General features: G+C 46.9%; 1 protein-coding gene across 1 annotated transcript in view; it reads left to right on the plus strand.

The window, feature by feature from the left end:
• Positions 1-22500, plus strand: part of sema4f (sema domain, immunoglobulin domain (Ig), transmembrane domain (TM) and short cytoplasmic domain, (semaphorin) 4F) — a 144623-nt gene that overhangs the window by 116029 nt on the left and 6094 nt on the right. Inside the window, exons 2-11 of the mRNA XM_046320451.1 lie at positions 4450-4601; positions 6573-6632; positions 6908-7006; positions 7155-7266; positions 11280-11399; positions 11645-11799; positions 13188-13369; positions 20210-20351; positions 20921-20980; positions 21315-21474. Coding sequence (XP_046176407.1) covers positions 4450-4601; positions 6573-6632; positions 6908-7006; positions 7155-7266; positions 11280-11399; positions 11645-11799; positions 13188-13369; positions 20210-20351; positions 20921-20980; positions 21315-21474 — 1242 coding nt within the window. The remainder of the gene's footprint in view (positions 1-4449; positions 4602-6572; positions 6633-6907; positions 7007-7154; positions 7267-11279; positions 11400-11644; positions 11800-13187; positions 13370-20209; positions 20352-20920; positions 20981-21314; positions 21475-22500) is intronic.

Here is a 22500-nt window from a genome sequence, read left to right on the forward strand (position 1 = left end):
GAGAGGGGAGATGATAAGAAGAGAGAGAGAGGGGAGATGATAAGAAGAGAGAGAGAGGGGAGATGATAAGAAGAGAGAGAGAGGGAGATGATAAGAAGAGAGAGAGGGAGATGATAAGAAGAGAGAGAGAGGGAGATGATAAGAAGAGAGAGAGAGATGATAAGAAGAGAGAGAGGGGAGATGATAAGAAGAGAGAGAGGGGGAGATGATAAGAAGAGAGAGAGGGGAGATGATAAGAAGAGAGAGAGAGGGGAGATGATAAGAAGAGAGAGAGAGGGGGAGATGATAAAGAAGAGAGAGAGAGGGAGATGATAAGAAGAGAGGAGATGATAAGAAGAGAGAGAGAGGGATGATAAGAAGAGGAGAGAGGGGAGGGAAGAGATGATAAGAAGAGGAGAGAGAGGGAGATGATAAGAAGAGGAGAGAGAGGGGAGATGATAAGAAGAGGAGAGAGAGGGGAGATGATAAGAAGAGAGAGAGAGGGGAGATGATAAGAAGAGGAGAGAGAGGGGAGATGATAAGAAGAGGAGAGAGAGGGGAGATGATAAGAAGAGGAGAGAGAGGGGAGATGATAAGAAGAGGAGAGAGAGATGGAGATGATAAGAAGAGGAGAGAGAGGGGAGATGATAAGAAGAGGAGAGAGAGGGGAGATGATAAGAAGAGGAGAGAGAGGGGAGATGATAAGAAGAGACAGGGAGAAAGGGGGGAAGATGAGAAAGAAGGAGCAGAGAAGAGTGTAGTCAGATCCCAGTCACTCCCAGTCACGCTTGCTTGAATCGTATTGTCTTTCCACTTAACCAGACTCCTATTGCTGCTGTGAGTACAGAACAGAACAGAACTGAACAGAACTGAACAGAACAGAATAGAACAGTAGGTGGTGGTGTTGAGTGTGTGTCTGCGTGTGTGTGTGTCTGCGTGTGTGTGTGTCCCCTGGGCCACCTCTCTCTGTCAGGTCGGGTCAATCCATTATGCAAGCTAGCGGGGCTCACCACACTCAGCTAATGGGCTGCTGTCATAGAGAGAAGGCCTGGGCTCTGCTGAATCCTACGGACCCAACCAACCCTCTTATAGTTAATTAAACCCAGTTGATTAAAGTAAGGGACCAGCCCAGTTCTATCTCTATCTCTCCCGATCTCTCTTTCTTCCCATCTCTCACAGTCTCTCTCTCTCTATCTCTCTCTCTCTCTCTCTTTCTCTCTCTTTCTCTCTCTCTCTGTTGTTCTCATTCTCTCCTTCTCTCTCTTTCTCATTCTCTCATTCTCTTTCTCTCTCTCAGTCACTCTCTGGACAATGAACGTGTTTCGACTCTGGGTACTTGTACGACTTAATCTATTTATCTATAACAATCTATTTATCTGATTATAACAAGAGAACTTCTCCCTTTACTGAGGGACCTGAGGGACCTGAGGGGCGGGGTGAGGCATAGTCTTAAGTGTGTGTGAGTGGTAGTGCTAAAACACACCAACTTCCGAATCAAACTGACTGGAAGACGCCGAACCAGAGACAACGGTGAAGACAGTGTCGTGTTAGGACGCCTCTCATCTTTAAGGAGAAGAGACAGAGAGAGAGAAATAGAAAGAAAGTGATTCTTAATAACTGACACTGCTAGGACATCTCAGAGACATTCTCTCTCTCTCTCTCTCTCTCTCTCTCTCTCTCTCTCTCTCTCTCTCTCTCTCTCTCTCTCTCTCTCTCTCTCTCTCTCTCTCGCTCTCTCTCTCACTGCCAAGACATCTCAGACACATTCTCTCTCTCTCTCTCTCTCTCTCTCTCTCTCTCTCTCTCTCTCTCTCTCTCTCTCTCTCTCTCTCTCTCTCTCTCTCTCTCTCTCTCTCTCTCTCTCTCTCTCTCTCTCTCTCTCTAGTCGCTCTCTCTCTCTCTCTCTAGTCGCTCTCTCTCTCACTGCCAAGACATCTCAGAGACATTCTCTCTCTCTCTCTCTCTCTCTCTCTCTCTCTCTCTCTCTCTCTCTCTCTCTCTCTCTCTCTCTCTCTCTCTCTCTCTCACTCTCTCTCTCACTGCCAAGACATCTCAGACACATTCTCTTTCTCTCTCTCTCTCTCTCTCTCTCTCTCTCTCTCTCTCTCTCTCTCTCTCTCTCTCTCTCTCTCTCTCTCTCTCTCTCTCTCTCGCTCTCTCTCACTGCCAAGACATCTCAGACACATTCTGTCTCTCTCTCTCTCTGCCAAGACATCTCAGACAAATTCTCTCTCTCTCTCTCTCTCTCTCTCTCTCTCTCTCTCTCTCTCTCTCTCTCTCTCTCTCTCTCTCTCTCTCTCTCTCTCTCTCTCTCCCTCCCCTCACTCCATCTCTCCCCACTCTCCCCTCTCTCTCTCTCTCTCTCCCTCCCCCCTCTCTCCCTCTCTCCCCTCTCTCTCTCTCTCTCTCTGCCAAGACATATCAGACACATTCTCTCTCTCTTTTCTCTCTCGGTTCTTGTGTGTTCAAGCATGGGGACAGTCTTCTGTGTGTGTGTGTGTGTGTGTGCGTGTGTGTATGTGCGTGTGTGTGTGGGAGGGGGCAGATGGCATAGCTCTAGGTACTAGCATCACAGCGGTGATGTGTGTGAGTGGGGCGGGGGGGTGTCACCTAGAGGGACAGGTTGGCGGAAGGGGGGTCATCTAGAGGGTACCAGGACTTTTCTCATGAGCCTTGTCCTTGCCTTTGGCACATGTCAGAACCAGTTACATCTGTGTGTGTGTGTGTGTGTGTGTGTGTGTGTGTGTGTGTGTGTGTGTGTGTGTGTGTGTGTGTGTGTGTGTGTGTGTGTGTGTGTGTGTGTGTGTGTGTGTGTGTGTGTGTGTGTGTGTGTGTGTGTGTGTGTGTGTCCCAATGTGTGCGCGTCTCCCTATATTGTGCGTCTCTCATTCAGATAGACAGGGCAGATAAACAAGTGTCATCTGGCAGCGGAGCTGTGGGGAACAGATGGACAGATGACGGGTGGTATAGGGGAAAAGAAGAAGAAGAGCTATCGAAGGAAGCGAGCTAAATGTGAAAGAGGGAGGAAAAGAGGAGAGACGGGGGGATGACACTTAAGTGATAAACTCTGTTCTCATTTTAGGGGTTATTATCGTAATAGATGCATGTACAGAGGGGCTTGGGGATGTGTTAGCCAGGAATTATAACAGTGTTATATCTGTCAAAACAACAAGCTACACAATCTACTTTTTATAGACAGTACTTTACCTCCCGCTGGGAAAGCATGTGCAGCAACATCAGTATGTGTGTGTGTGTGTGTGTGTGTGTGTGTGTGTGTGTGTGTGTGTGTGTGTGTGTGTGTGTGTGTGTGTGTGTGTGTGTGTGTGTGTGTGTGTGTGTGTGTGTGTGTGTGTGTGTGTGTGTGTGTGTGTGTGTGTGTGTGTTTTGACACCAGAAGGCACTATTTTTCTGTTGTTGTGATTGTGTAAGCCCCATTAGTTCCACATCAGCCCCATTAGTTCCACATCAGGCCCATTAGTTCCACATCAGGCCCATTAGTTCCACATCAGGCCCATTAGTTCCACATCAGACCCATTAGTTCCACATCAGGCCCATTAGTTCCACATCAGGCCCCATTACTTCCACATCAGGCCCATTAGTTCCACATCAGGCCCATGAGTTCCACATCAGGCCCATGAGTTCCACATCAGGCCCATTAGTTCCACATCAGGCCCCATTAGTTCCACATCAGGCCCATGAGTTCCACATCAGGCCCATGAGTTCCACATCAGGCCCATTAGTCCACATCAGGCCCATTAGTTCCACATCAGGCCCCATTAGTTCCACATCAGGCCCATGAGTTCCACATCAGGCCCATTAGTTCCACATCAGACCCATTAGTTCCACATCAGGCCCATTAGTTCCACATCAGGCCCATGAGTTCCACATCAGGCCCATTAGTTCCACATCAGGCCCATTAGTTCCACATCAGGCCCATGAGTTCCACATCAGGCCCATGAGTTCCACATCAGCCCCATTAGTCCACATCAGGCCCATTAGTTCCACATCAGGCCCATTTGTTCCACATCAGGCCCATTAGTTCCACATCAGGCCCATTAGTTCCACATCAGGCCCCATTAGTTCCACATCAGCCCCATTAGTCCACATCAGGCCCATTAGTTCCACATCAGGCCCATTTGTTCCACATCAGGCCCATTAGTTCCACATCAGGCCCATTAGTTCCACATCAGGCCCATTAGTTCCACATCAGACACTCCTCTAACAGGCCCACTGTCTAACTTGTTTTTCATAGGCCTAAATCCTATGGGAAAAATGAATGAAGTTGGAAGGATGAAATACATTTGGAAGCAGAGATGAAGCTGCCATTGCTGCACTGCTATCACACATGTTACATCTCTAAGGACATAGACCTTCAATCACTATGAGACATGGACAACCCAGATGGTTCCAATTTACCCCTCTGTTCATGGACTAACACCGTCCTCTATCCTGTCCTCCTCTCTCTGGCAGATCTGGACACCATGTTGGGGCCACAACAGTTCAGGGGCGTGGCCAACTTCAGCACATTCCTATTGGACCGTTCGTCTGGCGTTCTCTTCCTGGGTGCGAGAGATGCCATACTGGCCGTGGACACCAACAACCTGACACAGCCACCACGCACGGTGAGGGAGGGAGGTAGAGAGGGAGATGGGGAGGGAGGGAGGGAGGTAGGTAGGGAGGGAGGGAGGTAGAGAGGGAGATGGGGAGGGAGGGAGGGAGGTAGGTAGGGAGGGAGGTAGGTAGGGAGGGAGGTAGAGAGGGAGATGGGGAGGGAGGGAGGGAGGTAGGGAGGGAGGGAGGGAGGTAGAGAGGGAGATGGGGAGGGAGGGAGGGAGGTAGGGAGGGAGGGAGGTAGAGAGGGAGATGGGGAGGGAGGGAGGTAGGTAGAGAGGGAGATGGGGAGGTAGGGAGGGAGGTAGGTAGGGAGGGAGGGAGGTAGGTAGGGAGGGAGGGAGGTAGAGAGGGAGATGGGGAGGGAGGGAGGTAGGTAGGGAGGGAGGGAGGTAGAGAGGGAGATGGGGAGGGAGGGAGGGAGGGAGGTAGGTAGGGAGGGAGGGAGGTAGGTAGGGAGGGAGGGAGGTAGAGAGGGAGGTAGGTAGGGAGGGAGGGAGGTAGAGAGGGAGATGGGGAGGGAGGGAGGGAGGTAGAGAGGGAGGTAGGTAGGGAGGGAGGGAGGTAGAGAGGGAGATGGGGAGGTAGGGAGGGAGGGAGGTAGAGAGGGAGGGAGGGAGGTAGAGAGGGAGATGGGGAGGGAGGGAGGGAGGTAGAGAGGGAGGTAGGTAGGGAGGGAGGGAGGTAGAGAGGGAGGTAGGTAGGGAGGGAGGGAGGTAGAGAGGGAGATGGGGAGGTAGGGAGGGAGGGAGGTAGAGAGGGAGGGAGGGAGGTAGAGAGGGAGATGGGGAGGGGAGGGAGGTAGAGAGGGAGGTAGGTAGGGAGGGAGGGAGGTAGAGTTTGATATCTGTTTGATATCTGAGTGTCACCTTATTTAATTAAGTTGACCTTTTCCCTGATAGTTTGTATATTTGACTGAATTAATTGAGGTATATTTGCATATTCAGTCTAATTTGCCAAATAAGCTCCTGCATATTTATGTTTCACAAAGTGTTTTTAATGAGAGGATGGAAAGATGATGCACTTACATATATCTGTCTCTTCATCTGTCCATGTATCTCCCTCTGTCTCTGTCTCTCTCTCTCTCTGTCTTTCTGTCTCTGTCTCTCTCTGACTCTCTCTGTCTCTGTCTCTGTCTCTCTGTCGCTGTCTCTCTCACTGTCTCTCTGTCTCTCTCTCTGTCTCTGTCTCTCTCTCTCTCTCTGTCTTTCTGTCTCTGTCTCTCTCTGACTCTCTCTGTCTCTGTCTCTGTCTCTCTGTCGCTGTCTCTCTCACTGTCTCTCTGTCTCTCTCTCTGTCTCTCTCTCTGTCTCTCTCTCTCTCTCTGTCTCTCTCTCTGTCTCTCTCTCTGTCTCTCTCTCTCTGTCTCTCTCTCTGTCTCTGTCTCTGTCTCTGTCACTGTCTCTCTGTCTCTCTCTGTCTCTCTGTCTCTCTGTCTCTCTGTCTCTCTGTCTCTGTCTCTCTCACTGTCTCTCTGTCTCTCACTGTCTCTCTGTCTCTCTCTGTCTCTCTGTCTCTGTCTCTGTCTCTCTGTCGCTTTCTCTCTCACTGTCTCTCTGTCTCTCTCTCTCTCTCTCTGTCTCTCTCTCTCTGTCTCTCTCTCTGTCTCTCTCTCTCTGTCTCTCTCTCTCTGTCTCTCTCTCTCTGTCTCTCTCTCACTGTCTCTCTGTCTCTCTCTCTGTCTCTCTCTCTCTGTCTCTCTGTCTCTCTCTCTGTCTCTCTCTCTGTCTGTCTCTCTCTCTCTCTCTCTCTCTCTCTCTCTCTCTCTCTCTCTCTCTCTCTCTCTCTCTCTCTCTCTCTCTCTCTCTCTCTCTCTCTCTCTCTCTCTCTGTCTCTCTCTCTCTCTGTCTCTCTCTCTCTGTCTCTCTCTCTGTCTCTCTCTCTCTGTCTCTCTCTCTCTGTCTCTGTCTCTGTCTCTCTCACTGTCTCTCTGTCTCTCTCTGTCTCTCTCTCTCTCTCACTCTCTCCTCTCCTCTCTTTAGATTGTGTGGGATGTTCCTGAGGAGAAGAGGAAGTCCTGTGTGGCCAAGGGAAAGACAGAGGTGTGTGTGTGTGCCTCTCTGCGTGTGTGTTTGTGTGTGAACGCCTACGCCTGTGTGTGTCTGTAACAACTACATCCAATAACCACAGAGAGACAGTATTTTGAATAATAATAATATAATATAATATTTTTATAATGTAATTAGTGTAATATAATGTAATAATTATATAATGTGTTCTGTCGCCCCCTATATGGTGTATAATAATAATAATAATAATAATAATAATATATTTATAACGTGTATAATTCTATAATGCGCTCTGTCGCCCCCTACAGGGCGACTGTAATAACTACCTCCGTCTGTTGGAGTTTCTTGGAAACGGGAGGATATACGTCTGTGGAACCTATGCTTTTGACCCACAGTGTGCCTTCCTGGTGAGCGTGTGACTGTGCAATGAGCCCGCAATTGAACCCTTCTAACATGTTTACACACACTTGTTCACACACCAAAGTGACACACACACACACACTCCCCTTAACACACATCTATTCAATAATGTATCCTCATCCCTCTCTCTTTCAGAACATGTCTTCCTTCTCTTTGGAGCGGGGGGAGAATGGAGGGGTGAGGATGGAGACTGGGAAAGGGAAATGCCCCTTTGAGCCCAGCCAGCACTATACAGCTGTTATGGCAGGTATTAGAAGACACGCTGTACACACACACTGTACACACACTCTGTACACACACTCTGTACACACACACTGTATACACACACTGTATACACACACTGTATACACACACTCTGTACACACACACTGTACACACACGCTGTACACACACACACTGTACACACACGCTGTACACACACACTGTACAAACACACTGTACACACACACACTGTACAAACACACACTGTACAAACACACTGTACAAACACACTGTACACACACACTGTACACACACACTGTACAAACACACTGTACAAACACACTGTACACACACACTGTACACACACGCTGTACACACACTGTACACACACACACACTGTACAAACACACTGTACACACACACTGTACAAACACACTGTACACACACACTGTACACACACACTGTACACACACACACACTGTACAAACATACTGTACAAACACACACTGTACAAACACACTGTACACACACACTGTACAAACACACACTGTACAAACACACTGTACAAACACACTGTACACACACACTGTACACACACACTGTACAAACACACTGTACAAACACACTGTACACACACACTGTACACACACGCTGTACACACACTGTACACACACACACACTGTACAAACACACTGTACACACACACTGTACAAACACACTGTACACACACACTGTACACACACACTGTACACACACACACACACACACTGTACAAACACACTGTACACACACACTGTACAAACATACTGTACAAACACACTGTATACACACACACTGTACACACACTGTATACACACACTGTACACACACACACTGTACACACACTGTACAAACACACACTGTACAAACACACACTGTACAAACACACTGTACAAACACACACTGTACAAACACACTGTACACACACACTGTACACACACTGTACACACACTGTACACACACACTGTACAAACACACTGTACACACACACTGTACACACACACTGTACAAACACACTGTACAAACACACTGTATACACACACACTGTACACACACTGTATACACACACTGTACACACACACACTGTACACACACACACTGTATACACACACTGTACACACACACACTGTATACACACACTGTACACACACACTGTACAAACACACTGTACACACACACTGTACATACACTGCACACACACACTGTACACACACTGTACACACACGCTGTACACACACACTGTACAAACACACTGTACACACACTGTACACACACACACACTGTACAAACACACTGTACACACACACTGTACAAACACACTGTACACACACACTGTACAAACACACTGTACACACACACTGTACAAACACACTGTACACACACACTGTACACACACACACACTGTACAAACACACTGTACACACACACTGTACAATCACACACTGTACACACACACTATACACATACTGTACACACACACACTGTACAAACACACTGTACACACACACTGTACAAACACACACTGTACAAACACACTGTACACACACACTGTACACACACACTGTACAAACACACACTGTACACACACACTGTACAAACACACACTGTACACACACACTGTACACACACACTGTACACACACACACTGTACAAACACACACTGTACAAACACACTGTACACACACACTGTACACACATACACTGTACAAACACACTGTACACACACACTGTACAAACACACTGTACACACCCACTGTACAAACACACTGTACACACACACACTGTACAAACACACTGTACACACACACTGTACAAACACACTGTACACACACACTGTACACACACTGTACACACACACACTGTACACACACACACTGTACAAACACACACACTGTACAAACACACTGTACACACACACTGTACACACACACTGTACAAACACACTGTACACACACACTGTACAAACACACATTGTACACACACACTGTACACACACACACTGTACAAACACACACTGTACACACACACTGTACACACACACTGTACAAACACACACTGTACAAACACACTGTACACACACACTGTACACACATACACTGTACAAACACACTGTACACACACACTGTACAAACACACTGTACACACCCACTGTACAAACACACTGTACACACACACACTGTACAAACACACTGTACACACACACTGTACAAACACACTGTACACACACACTGTACACACACTGTACACACACACACTGTACACACACACACTGTACAAACACACACACTGTACAAACACACTGTACACACACACTGTACACACACACTGTACAAACACACTGTACACACACACTGTACAAACACACATTGTACACACACACTGTACACACACACACTGTACAAACACACACTGTACACACACACTGTACACACACACTGTACACACACACACACTGTACAAACACACTGTACAAACACACTGTACACACACACTGTACACACACACTGTACACACACACTGTACAAACACACTGTACAAACACACTGTACACACACTATGTACACACACACTGTACAAACACACTGTACAAACACACTGTACACACACACTGTACAAACACTGTACACACACACTGTACACCCACTATGTACACACACACTGTACACACACACTGTACACACACAGTGTACAAACACACACTGTACAAACACACACTGTACACACACACTGTACAAACACACAGACAGGTAATATATGCATTGTTTTTACACTCAGTAAGTAACTACCACAGTTGCTTTGGGGTGAGAGTGTCTGCCCTGTGGTGAGTGTCCTGTCCAGGGGTTGTACTGGTACATCAAGCTGTCTCATTGCAGAAATAGGAGAGACTAGTGTCCTGTCCAGGGGTTGTACTGGTACATCAAGCTGTCTCATTGCAGAAATAGGAGAGACTAGTGTCCTGTCCAGGGGTGTACTGGTACATCAAGCTGTCTCATTGCAGAAATAGGAGAGACTAGTGTCCTGTCCAGGGGTTGTACTGGTACATCAAGCTGTCTCATTGCAGAAATAGGAGAGACTAGTGTCCTGTCCAGGGGTTGTACTGGTACATCAAGCTGTCTCATTGCAGAAATAGGAGAGACTAGTGTCCTGTCCAGGGGTTGTACTGGTACATCAAGCTGTCTCACTACAGAAACAGGAGATAGACTAGTGTCCTGTCCAGGGGTTGTACTGGTACATCAAGCTGTCTCATTGCAGAAATAGGAGAGACTAGTGTCCTGTCCAGGGGTTGTACTGGTACATCAAGCTGTCTCATTACAGAAATAGGAGAGACTAGTGTCCTGTCCAGGGGTTGTACTGGTACATCAAGCTGTCTCATTGCAGAAATAGGAGAGACTAGTGTCCTGTCCAGGGGTTGTACTGGTACATCAAGCTGTCTCATTGCAGAAATAGGAGAGACTAGTGTCCTGTCCAGGGGTTGTACTGGTACATCAAGCTGTCTCATTGCAGAAATAGGAGACAGACTAGTGTCCTGTCCAGGGGTGTACTGGTACATCAAGCTGTCTCATTGCAGAAATAGGAGAGACTAGTGTCCTGTCCAGGGGTGTACTGGTACATCAAGCTGTCTCATTGCAGAAATAGGAGACAGACTAGTGTCCTGTCCAGGGGTGTACTGGTACATCAAGCTGTCTCATTGCAGAAATAGGAGACAGACTAGTGTCCTGTCCAGGGGTGTACTGGTACATCAAGCTGTCTCATTGCAGAAATAGGAGACAGACTAGTGTCCTGTCTTGGGGTTGCTCCCTCTAGGCCGTTCTGACTCGGACAAGGCTAACTTACTAACTTTGCAAACACTAATACACACTCTAAAAAACACTCTAATACACACCAGAGTACACACTCGAATACACACATTAATAGCAGTCCAACACACTCAAATACACACCCTAATACATACTCTAATACTCACTCAGCTATGGCTACACCCCCCGGTCAATCTCTTTCTCTCTTTCTCTTTCTCTCTAGGAGGTATCTTGTACACGGCTGCCACGAGTAACTTCCTGGGAACGTTGTTCGATATCTCCCGGGCAACCGGACAGGAGCAGGAACGTATCCGCACCGAGAGATCCATCAACTGGCTCAGTGGTTAGAGAACACACACACACGCACGCACACACGCACGCACAGACACACACACACACACACACACACACACACACACACACACACACACACACACACACACACACACACACACACACACACACACACACACACACACACACACACACACACACACACACACGCACACACACACACACACACACACACACACACGCTGTGCTTCCCACATTGTTTATAGGTGTGTATGTGTGTGTCTCTCTCTGCAGACCCAGAGTTTGTGTCGTCGGTGTTCATACAACAGGATGAAGACAACAACCCACAGGGTGAAGACAACAAGATCTACTTCTTCTTTACTGAGGTCGCCAAGGAGTACGACCTCTACACTAAGGTCAAAGTTCCCAGGGTCGCACGTGTCTGCAAGGTATGTCTATGGGGCAGAGGAGGTGGTGGTGGGGCTCTGTCTCTTTGTTTGTCTCTTTGTCGTTGCTTGATCCAAACAAATACATAGGATTCCCACTCCTCACATAGTTTTGGGTGAGACCATCCTAGCCTCCTCTTTATGTTTTGGGTGAGACCATCCTAGCCTCCTCTTTATGTTTTGGGTGAGACCATCCTAGCCTCCTCTTTATGTTTTGGGTGAGACCATCCTAGCCTCCTCTTTATGTTTTGGGTGAGACCATCCTAGCCTCCTCTTTATGTTTTGGGTGAGACCATCCTAGCCTCCTATTTATGTTTTGGGTGAGGCCATCTTAGCCTCCTCTTTATGTTTTGGGTGAGACCATCCTAGCCTCCTCTTTATGTTTTGGGTGAGACCATCCTAGCCTCCTCTTTATGTTTTGGGTGAGACCATCCTAGCCTCCTCTTTATGTTTTGGGTGAGACCATCCTAGCCTCCTCTTTATGTTTTGGGTGAGACCATCCTAGCCTCCTCTTTATGTTTTGGGTGAGACTATCCTCGCCTCCTCTTTATGTTCTGGGTGAGACCATCCATCAATTCTCTCTTTTTCTTTCCTCCTTCTTCATTCTCTTCACTGTATCTTTATACACCCCCCCTCTCTCCACCACCCCCTCTCTCCACCACCCCCTCTCTCTGACCACCCCCTCTCTCCACCACCCCCTCTCTCGACCACCCCTCTCTCCACCACCCCTCTCTTCCACCACCCCTCTCCACCAACCTCTCTCTCCACCACCCCCTCTCTCTCCACCACCCCTCTCTCTCCACCACCCCTCTCTCCACCACCCCCTCTTTCCACCACCCCCTCTCTCTCCACCACCCCCTCTCTCCACCATCCCCTCTTTCCACCACCCCGTCTCTCCACCAACCTCTCTCTCCACCACCCCTCTCTCCACCACTCCCTCTCTCCACCAACCTCTCTCCACCAACCTCTCTCTCCACCAACCTCTCTCTCTCCCCTTTCCCCCACCACCCCCTCTCTCCACCAACCTCTCTCTATCTCCCCTCTCCCACCACCCCCTCTCCACCAACTTCTCTCTTTCTCTCCCTCTCCCACCACCCCCTCTCTCCACCAACCTCTCTCTATCTCCCCTCCTCTCCCACCACCCCTCTCTCCACCAACCTCTCTCTATCTCCCCTCTCCCACCACCACCCCTCTCCACCAACCTCTCTCTTTCTCCCCCTCTTCCACCACCCCCTCTCTCCACCAACCTCTCTCTTTCTCCCCCTCTCCCACCACCCCTCCTCTCTCCCCCTCTCTCTTCAACCGCTCTTTCTCTCCCCCTCTCTCTCCACCCCCCATCTTTCTCTCCCTCCCCCTCTCTCTCTCTCCACCCCCCCTCTATCTATCTTTAGTCTGATGTAGGCGGTATGAAGACGTTACAGAGGCGTTGGACCACCTTCCTCAAGGCTCAGTTGGTGTGTGAGGACAGAGCCAGCGGACAGCGTTACAACATACTGACTGATGTCTACACAAAACAACACACATCTGGAGACCCTAGCTCTACACACTTCTATGGTCTCTTCACATCTCAGTGGTAAGGATGGAGGGATGGATGGAGACCCTAGCTCTACACACTTCTATGGTCTCTTCACATCTCAGTGGTAAGGATGGAGGGATGGATGGAGACCCTAGCTCTACACACTTCTATGGTCTCTTCACATCTCAGTGGTAAGGATGGAGGGATGGATGGAGACCCTAGCTCTACACACTTCTATGGTCTCTTCACATCTCAGTCGTAAGGATGGAGGGATGGAGGGATGGATGGAGACCCTAGCTCTACACACTTCTATGGTCTCTTCACATCTCAGTGGTAAGGATGGAGGGATGGATGGAGACCCTAGCTCTACACACTTCTATGGTCTCTTCACATCTCAGTGGTAAGGATGGAGGGATGGAGGGATGGATGGAGACCCTAGCTCTACACACTTCTATGGTCTCTTCACATCTCAGTGGTAAGGATGGAGGGATGGATGGAGACCCTAGCTCTACACACTTCTATGGTCTCTTCACATCTCAGTGGTAAGGATGGAGGGATGGATGGAGACCCTAGCGTTACACACTTCTATGGTCTCTTCACATCTCAGTCGTAAGGATGGAGGGATGGATGGAGACCCTAGCTCTACACACTTCTATGGTCTCTTCACATCTCAGTGGTAAGGATGGAGGGATGGAGGGATGGATGGAGACCCTAGCTCTACACACTTCTATGGTCTCTTCACATCTCAGTGGTAAGGATGGAGGGATGGATGGAGACCCTAGCTCTACACACTTCTATGGTCTCTTCACATCTCAGTGGTAAGGATGGAGGGATGGAGGGATGGATGGAGACCCTAGCTCTACACACTTCTATGGTCTCTTCACATCTCAGTGGTAAGGATGGAGGGATGGAGGGATGGATGGAGACCCTAGCTCTACACACTTCTATGGTCTCTTCACATCTCAGTGGTAAGGATGGAGGGGTGGATGGAGGGGAGGAGGGATGGAGGGATGGAGGGATGGATGGAGGGGAGGATGGAGGGAGGGATACAACATACTGACTGATGTCTACACAAAACAACACACATCTGGAGACCCTAGCTCTACACACTTCTATGGTCTCTTCACATCTCAGTGGTAAGGATGGAGGGATGGATGGAGACCCTAGCTCTACACACTTCTATGGTCTCTTCACATCTCAGTGGTAAGGATGGAGGGATGGATGGAGACCCTAGCTCTACACACTTCTATGGTCTCTTCACATCTCAGTGGTAAGGATGGAGGGATGGATGGAGACCCTAGCTCTACACACTTCTATGGTCTCTTCACATCTCAGTCGTAAGGATGGAGGGATGGATGGAGACCCTAGCTCTACACACTTCTATGGTCTCTTCACATCTCAGTGGTAAGGATGGAGGGATGGAGGGATGGATGGAGACCCTAGCTCTACACACTTCTATGGTCTCTTCACATCTCAGTGGTAAGGATGGAGGGATGGATGGAGACCCTAGCTCTACACACTTCTATGGTCTCTTCACATCTCAGTGGTAAGGATGGAGGGATGGATGGAGGGGAGGAGGGATGGAGGGATGGATGGATGGAGGGATGGATGGAGGGGAGGATGGAGGGATGGATGGAGGGGAGGATGGAGACCCTAGATCTACACACTTCTATGGTCTCTTCACATCTCAGTGGTAAGGATGGAGGGATGGATGGAGGGGAGGAGGGATGGAGGGATGGATGGATGGAGGGATGGATGGAGGGGAGGATGGAGGGAGGGATGGAGGGATGGATGGAGGGATGGAGGGATGGATGGAGGGGAGGAGGGATGGATGGAGGGATAGAGGGAGGGGAGGATGGATGGAGACACATCAGCTGTCTGTGACCAGGCGTAAAAAAAACTTTCCAAGCCAAACCTTCATATCACGACCGCTAACCGCTATACACAGCCTACATTGTCTTGTCACCATTAGACCTGTGGCGGTCATGACATTTTGTCAGACGGTTATTGTCCTGCAAAACACTGCTGGGCTCACGGTAATTGACCGTTAATTAATTAACACACAGTGTTAGCATCTCCTGCTCTCCATGGATACAATGCATGTATTTCAGAAGAACAGAATGTGAGTTGTCCTACTGTATGTTATCTGGCTGTGCTCTACGCTTGTTCATTTAGCTGACAAGATATGCTTATAAGTCCCGTGCCATTATTTTTACATTATATGATTTTATAGTAAGAAGAATATAATTGAACTTATCTGAATAAAATATTTAAAAAAAAATCCAATTCAGGAGCAAGTGGCTATGTTGAGCTTAAAAGTGTTCACTTGAAAAATGTCCGATATACTAGATTTAGTTACTTAACAACTTTAGTTGTGACTGATACAAACCTTAGAAATCAAAGCATATATGGGCTGCATGGTGGGACTATAGGACTACTGATGATTTGAGAAAGTCACGAAAGAAAGCTTGTGTTCTGCCCCTCCGGCTGCACAGCTGTTCTCTCATCAACTGATCCTATTTTCACCCATCAGACTATTCTCAATGTAATCGAGCCTTTTCCAATATGACAAATGAGTTTAGATTTAGAATGGGCTGTTATCACATGGTCAGGAACAGGGGAAAAAGACATCCTGAGGCACTCGAATAGCAAATGGAGGCCATGTGCTTTCCTGCTGATGCCTAGTAGGCTACTTCGGTTTTATAGCAGAGCTGTGCTAAATATGAGAGGTTGAGAAATAAATATAACAAGACTAATTTCACTCCACACATTAACCGCTGTTGCTCTCACTGCACGACAGGTGACATTCTGCCAAAACCTCTGTATGCCATCGGGCTCTCCAAACCTGCTCCTGCAGCTACCCAACGCTTCATTTAGGAAACCAAGTGAAATCTGTTTGTGAACATCGATAGTAACATGTTTTCGCAACGAAACATATTTAAATAAACTGTTGGCAGCCCTGGAGAAAGGAGATGAGGAGAGGAGGGAGGAGATGGGCACGGTGCTGAGATATTCTGTAGATAAAGGTCATGTGTAACCTAATTAATGAACCCCTATAAAGGAGAGGAGGAGATGGACACGGTGCTGAGATATTCTGTAGATAAAGGTCATGTGTAACCTAATTAATGAACCCCTATAAAGGAGAGGAGGAGATGGACACGGTGCTGAGATATTCTGTAGATAAAGGTCATGTGGAACCTAATTAATGAACCCCTATAAAGGAGAGGAGGAGATGGACACGGTGCTGAGATATTCTGTAGATAAAGGTCATGTGGAACCTAATTAATGAACCCCTATAAAGGAGAGGAGGAGATGGACACGGTGCTGAGATATTCTGTAGATAAAGGTCATGTGTAACCTAATTAATGGACCCCTATAAAGGAGAGGAGGAGATGGACACGGTGCTGAGATATTCTGTAGATAAAGGTCATGTGTAACCTAATTAATGAACCCCTATAAAGGAGAGGAGGAGATGGACACGGTGCTGAGATATTCTGTAGATAAAGGTCATGTGTAACCTAATTAATGAATCCCTATTACTAGGTTATTTAAAATCATATCCAAATTCACTATAATTGTAAGCTAACTGTGTGCCGTCCAGTACAATCAATGACCCAAGCACATCGCTGAGGTCTAAAGGATGTCTTCCAGACTCCGGGGGAGAAAATATTTGAGCGTGGGCCTCCCGAGTGGTGCAGCGGTCTAAGGCACTGCTAGAGGCGTCACTACAGACCCGGGTTTGATCCCAGGCTGTATCACAACCGTGTTCGGGAGTCCATAGGGCGGCAAACAAATGGCCCAGTGTCGTCCGGGTTAAGGGAGGGTTTGGCCTGGGGGGTTTACATGGCTCTGCGCCATCTAGCGACCCCTTGTGGCGGGCCGGGCGCCTGCAGGCTGACCTCGTTGTCAGTGGAACGGTGTTTCCTCCGACACATTAGTGCAGCTTCTGGGTTAAGTGGGCAGGTGTTAAGGAGCGTGGTTTGCCAGGTCATGTTTCGGAGGACGCATGACTCGACCTTCACCTCCCGAGCCAGTTGGGGAGTTGCCAGTTGGGGAGTTGCCAGTTGGGGAGTTGCCAGTTGGGGAGTTGCCAGTTGGGGAGTGGCCAGTTGGGGAGTGGCCAGTTGGGGAGTGGCCAGTTGGGGAGTGGCCAGTTGGGGAGTGGCTTAAAACAGAGGGTAAAATACAACAACAAAAATATATTCACAGTATATATACACTACTGTTCAAAAGTTTGGGGTCACTAAGAAATGTCCTTGTTTTTCAAAGAAAAGCACATTTTTTGTCCATTAAAATAACGTCAAATTGATCAGAAATACAGTGTAGACATTGTTAATGTTGTAAATGACTATTGTAGCTGGAAACGGCAGATTTTTTTATGGAATATCTACATAGACGTACAGAGGCCCATTATCAGCAACCATCACTCCTGTGTTCTAATGGCATGTTGTGTTAACTAATCCAGGTGTATCATTTTAAAAGGCTAATTGATCATTAGAAAACCATTTGCAATTATGTTAGCACAGCTGAAAACTGTTGTTCTGATTAAAGAAGCAATACAACTGGCCTTCGTTAGACTAGTTGAGTATCTGGAGCATCAGCATTTGTGGGTTCTATTACAGGCTCAAAATGGCCAGAAACAAACACCTTTCTTTTGAAACTTTTCAGTCTATTCTTGTTCTGAGAAATGAAGGATATTACATGTGATAAATTTCCAAGAAATGTAAGATCTTTCACAACGCTGTGTACTACTCCCTTCACAGAACAGCGCAAACGGGCTCTAACCAGAATAGAAAGAGGAGTGGGAGGCCCCGGTGCACAACTAAGCAAGAGGACAAGTATATTAGAGTGTCTAATTTGAGAAACAGACGCCTCACAAATCCTCAACTAGCAGCTTCATTAAATAGTACCGGCAAAGCACCAGTCTCCATCAGCAGTGAAGAGGCGACTCCAGGATGCTGGCCTCTATGACTCATGATTGCCGGTGTGGTGGTAATGTGGTCACCATATTAGCTAACGTCATAATCAACAGAGCTACTAGAACTAACACATTTGGTTAACCCGCTACAATCACGCAGTACAGCAAGCAGTGTAGCAGTTAAGCAGTTACACCTGCATGCCCCAGTGGCAATAAAGTAATACAACCAAAAACGTACCTTGACTTAGAAGAGTTCCAGTGTTGAATAGCCATAGACAGCTAGCTAACATAGCATCCCTCTCTGTTGGATAGCCATAGACAGCTAGCTAACATAGCATCTCTCTCTGTTGGATAGCCATAGCCAGCTAGCTAACATAGCATCCCTCTCTGTTGGATAGCCATAGACAGCTAGCTAACATAGCATCCCTCTCTGTTGGATAGCCATAGACAGCTAGCTAACATAGCATCCCTCTCTGTTGGATAGCCATAGCCAGCTAGCTAACATAGCATCCCTCTCTGTTGGATAGCCATAGACAGCTAGCTAACATAGCATCTCTCTCTGTTGGATAGCCATAGCCAGCTAGCTAACATAGCATCCCTCTCTGTTGGATAGCCATAGACAGCTAGCTAACATAGCATACCTCTCTGTTGGATAGCCATAGACAGCTAGCTAACATAGCATCCCTCTCTGTTGGATAGCCATAGCCAGCTAGCTAACATAGCATCCTCTCTGTTGGATAGCCATAGACAGCTAGCTAACATAGCATCCCTCTCTGTTGGATAGCCATAGCCAGCTAGCTAACATAGCATCCCTCTCTGTTGGATAGCCATAGACAGCTAGCTAACATAGCATCCCTCTCTGTTGGATAGCCATAGACAGCTAGCTAACATAGCATCTCTCTCTGTTGGATAGCCATAGACAGCTAGCTAACATAGCATCCCTCTCTGTTGGATAGCCATAGACAGCTAGCTAACATAGCATCCCTCTCTGTTTGATCTGGGTGTTTGAGTAGGCTAAACCAGCTAGCGGCACTTGACACTAGCTAAGTGAAAGTGAAATAATATATACTACAAAATATAGCTATCTATCTTTCGAAACTCCTTACATTTGGTATAAATTAATTTGTTCAAAACTGTTGTCTTTTGCTCTCTTTGAGTCAATTACTCACCACATTTGATGCACTGCAGCTCTAGCTGTAGTTTATGCTTTCAGTACTAGATTCATTCTCTGATCCTTTGATTGGGTGGACAACATGTCAGTTGATGCTTCAAGACTTCTGATAGGTTGGAGGATGTCCTCCGGAAGTTGCCATAATTACTATGTAAGTCTATGGACCACGAGCCTCCTAGGTTTTGTATTGAAGTAAATGTACCGAGAGGAGGACGGAAGCGATCTGTCCTCCGGCTACGTCATGGTATTACCCTACAGAGTGCTGCTGAGGCTACTGTAGACCTTCTTTGCAAAACAGTGTATTGTAATCAATTATTTGGCGTTGTGAATATATTTAGTGTAGTTTCATCTAAAAATGATAACTTCATGAATGTTTCACTATTTACATTTTTTTATGAAATTCACTGAAGAGGATGGTCCTCCCCTTCCTCTGAGGAGGAGCCCCCACTGGTAGAGAGTAGAGAGAGGGAGAGACAACAACAAGGACATGTGAAATTTCCCTTCATTATACATGATCACATAAATCAAATCCTCTCTCTCTCTCCCTCCTGTGTGTGTGTGTGTGTGTGTGTGTGTGTGTGTGTGTGTGTGTGTGTGTGTGTGTGTGTGTGTGTGTGTGTGTGTGTGTGTGTGTGTGTGTGTGTGTGTGTGTGTGTGTGTGTGTGTGTGTGTGTGTGTGTGTGTGTGTGTGTGTGTGTGTGTGTGTGTGTGTGTGTGTGTGTGTGTCTGTGTGTGTCTGTGTGTGTGTGTGTGTGTGTGTGTGTGTGTGTGTGTGTGTGTGTGTGTGTGTGTGTGTGTGTGTGTGTAGGGAGCATGAGGAATTGTCAGCGGTGTGTGTCTACAGTCTGGCTGACATCAGTAAAGTGATGGACGGACCCTTTAAGGAACTGAAGAAGACCTGTGAGAACTGGATCAACCCAGAACCAGTACCAACACCTAGACCTGGACAGGTACAGTCTAGAACACATTACCTAGTACCAACACCTAGACCAGGACAGGTCCGTGCTTCTACACCTGCATTGCTTGCTGTTTGGGGTTTTAGGATGTTTTTCTGTACAGCACGTTGAGATATCAGCTGATGTACGAAGGGCTAAAAACAGGTACAGTCTAGAACACATTACCTAGAACCAGTACCAACACCTAGACGCTCTGGATAAGAGCGTCTGCTAAATGACTTAAATGTAAATGTAGACCAGGACAGGTACAGTCTAGAACACATTACCTAGAACCACTACCAACACCTAGACCAGGACAGGTACAGTCTAGAACACATTACCTAGAACCAGTACCAACACCTAGACCTGGACAGGTACAGTCTAGAACACATTACCTAGAACCAGTACCAACACCTAGACCAGGACAGGTACAGTCTAGAACACATTACCTAGAACCAGTAACACCTAGACCCTGACAGGTACCCTGTACCAGGCTACACTAGGACCTGCCTAGTTAAATGTTCTATGAGATAGATGAAGGAGTTAAGAACTTTAAATCTGAACGAAATCTTTCCTTTACCCAGTGTCTGAACAGTGCTCTGAGAGCGGAGGGCTTCGAGTCTTCTCTCAAACTGCCGGACAAGGTAATATATAATACAGTATAATATAATATATATATAATGTAATGTATAGTAATATAAATATACTAATCTATATCAATATAATAATATATATATATAATGTATAGTAATAATATAAATATACTAATCTATATCAATATAATATATATAATATATAGTAATAATATAAATATACTAATCTATATCAATATAATAATATATATATATAATGTATAGTAATAATGTAAATATACTAATCTATATCAATATAATATATATAATATATAGTAATAATATAAATATAGTAATCTATATCAATATAATATATATATAATAATAATATTATATATGCTTGAAGGTGTTGACGTTTATGAGAGACCACCCTCTGATGGAGAACAACGTTATCGCAGCGCCTCTACTGGTGAGGAGGGGAATCACGTACACTAAAGTAGCTGTTACCAGGACGACCACGGGGTCAGACGATGATCAGAGAGCCACCGTGCTGCACCTGGGAACAGGTGAGGGGGGGGGGTGAGAAAGTAGGGGTGGAGGAGTGGAAGGAGAGAAGGGAGTGTTGATGGATGATAAAGGGAGGATGGATGATAAAGGGATGGATGATAAAGGGAGGATGGATGATAAAGGGAGGATGGATGATAAAGGGAGGATGGATGATAAAGGGAGGATGGATGATAAAGGGAGGATGGATGGTAAAGGGAGGATGGATGATTAAGAAGGATGGATGATTAAGAAGGATGGATGATAAAGGAAGGATGGATGGTAAAGGGAGGATGGATGATAAAGGGAGGATGGATGATTAAGGGAGGATGGATGATTAAGGGAGGATGGATGATAAAGGGAGGATGGATGATAAAGGGAGGATGGATGGTAAAGGGAGGATGGATGATAAAGGGAGGATGGATGATAAAGGGAGGATGGATGATAAAGGGAGGATGGATGGTAAGGATGGATGGAAAGGATGGATGATTAAGAAGGATGGATGATTAAGAAGGATGGATGATAAAGGGAGGATGGATGGTAAAGGGAGGATGGATGATTAAGAAGGATGGATGATAAAGGGAGGATGGATGGTAAAGGGAGGATGGATGATAAAGGGAGGATGGATGATAAAGGGAGGATGGATGATAAAGGGAGGATGGATGGTAAAGGGAGGATGGATGATAAAGGGAGGATGGAGGATAAAGGGAGGATGGATGATTAAGAACGATGGATGATAAAGGGAGGATGGATGATAAAGGGAGGATGGATGGTAAAGGGAGGATGGATGATAAAGGGAGGATGGATGATAAAGGGAGGATGGATGATAAAGGGAGGATGGATGATAAAGATGGATAAAGGGAGGATGGATGATAAAGGGAGGATGGATGATTAAGAACGATGGATGATAAAGGGAGGATGGATGATAAAGGGAGGATGGATGGTAAAGGGAGGATGGATGATAAAGGGAGGATGGATGATAAAGGGAGGATGGATGGTAAAGGGAGGATGGATGATAAAGGGAGGATGGATGATAAAGGGAGGATGGA

The sequence above is a fragment of the Oncorhynchus gorbuscha genome, linkage group LG21 (assembly GCF_021184085.1).
Source record: "Oncorhynchus gorbuscha isolate QuinsamMale2020 ecotype Even-year linkage group LG21, OgorEven_v1.0, whole genome shotgun sequence".
Lineage (NCBI taxonomy): Eukaryota > Metazoa > Chordata > Actinopteri > Salmoniformes > Salmonidae > Oncorhynchus > Oncorhynchus gorbuscha.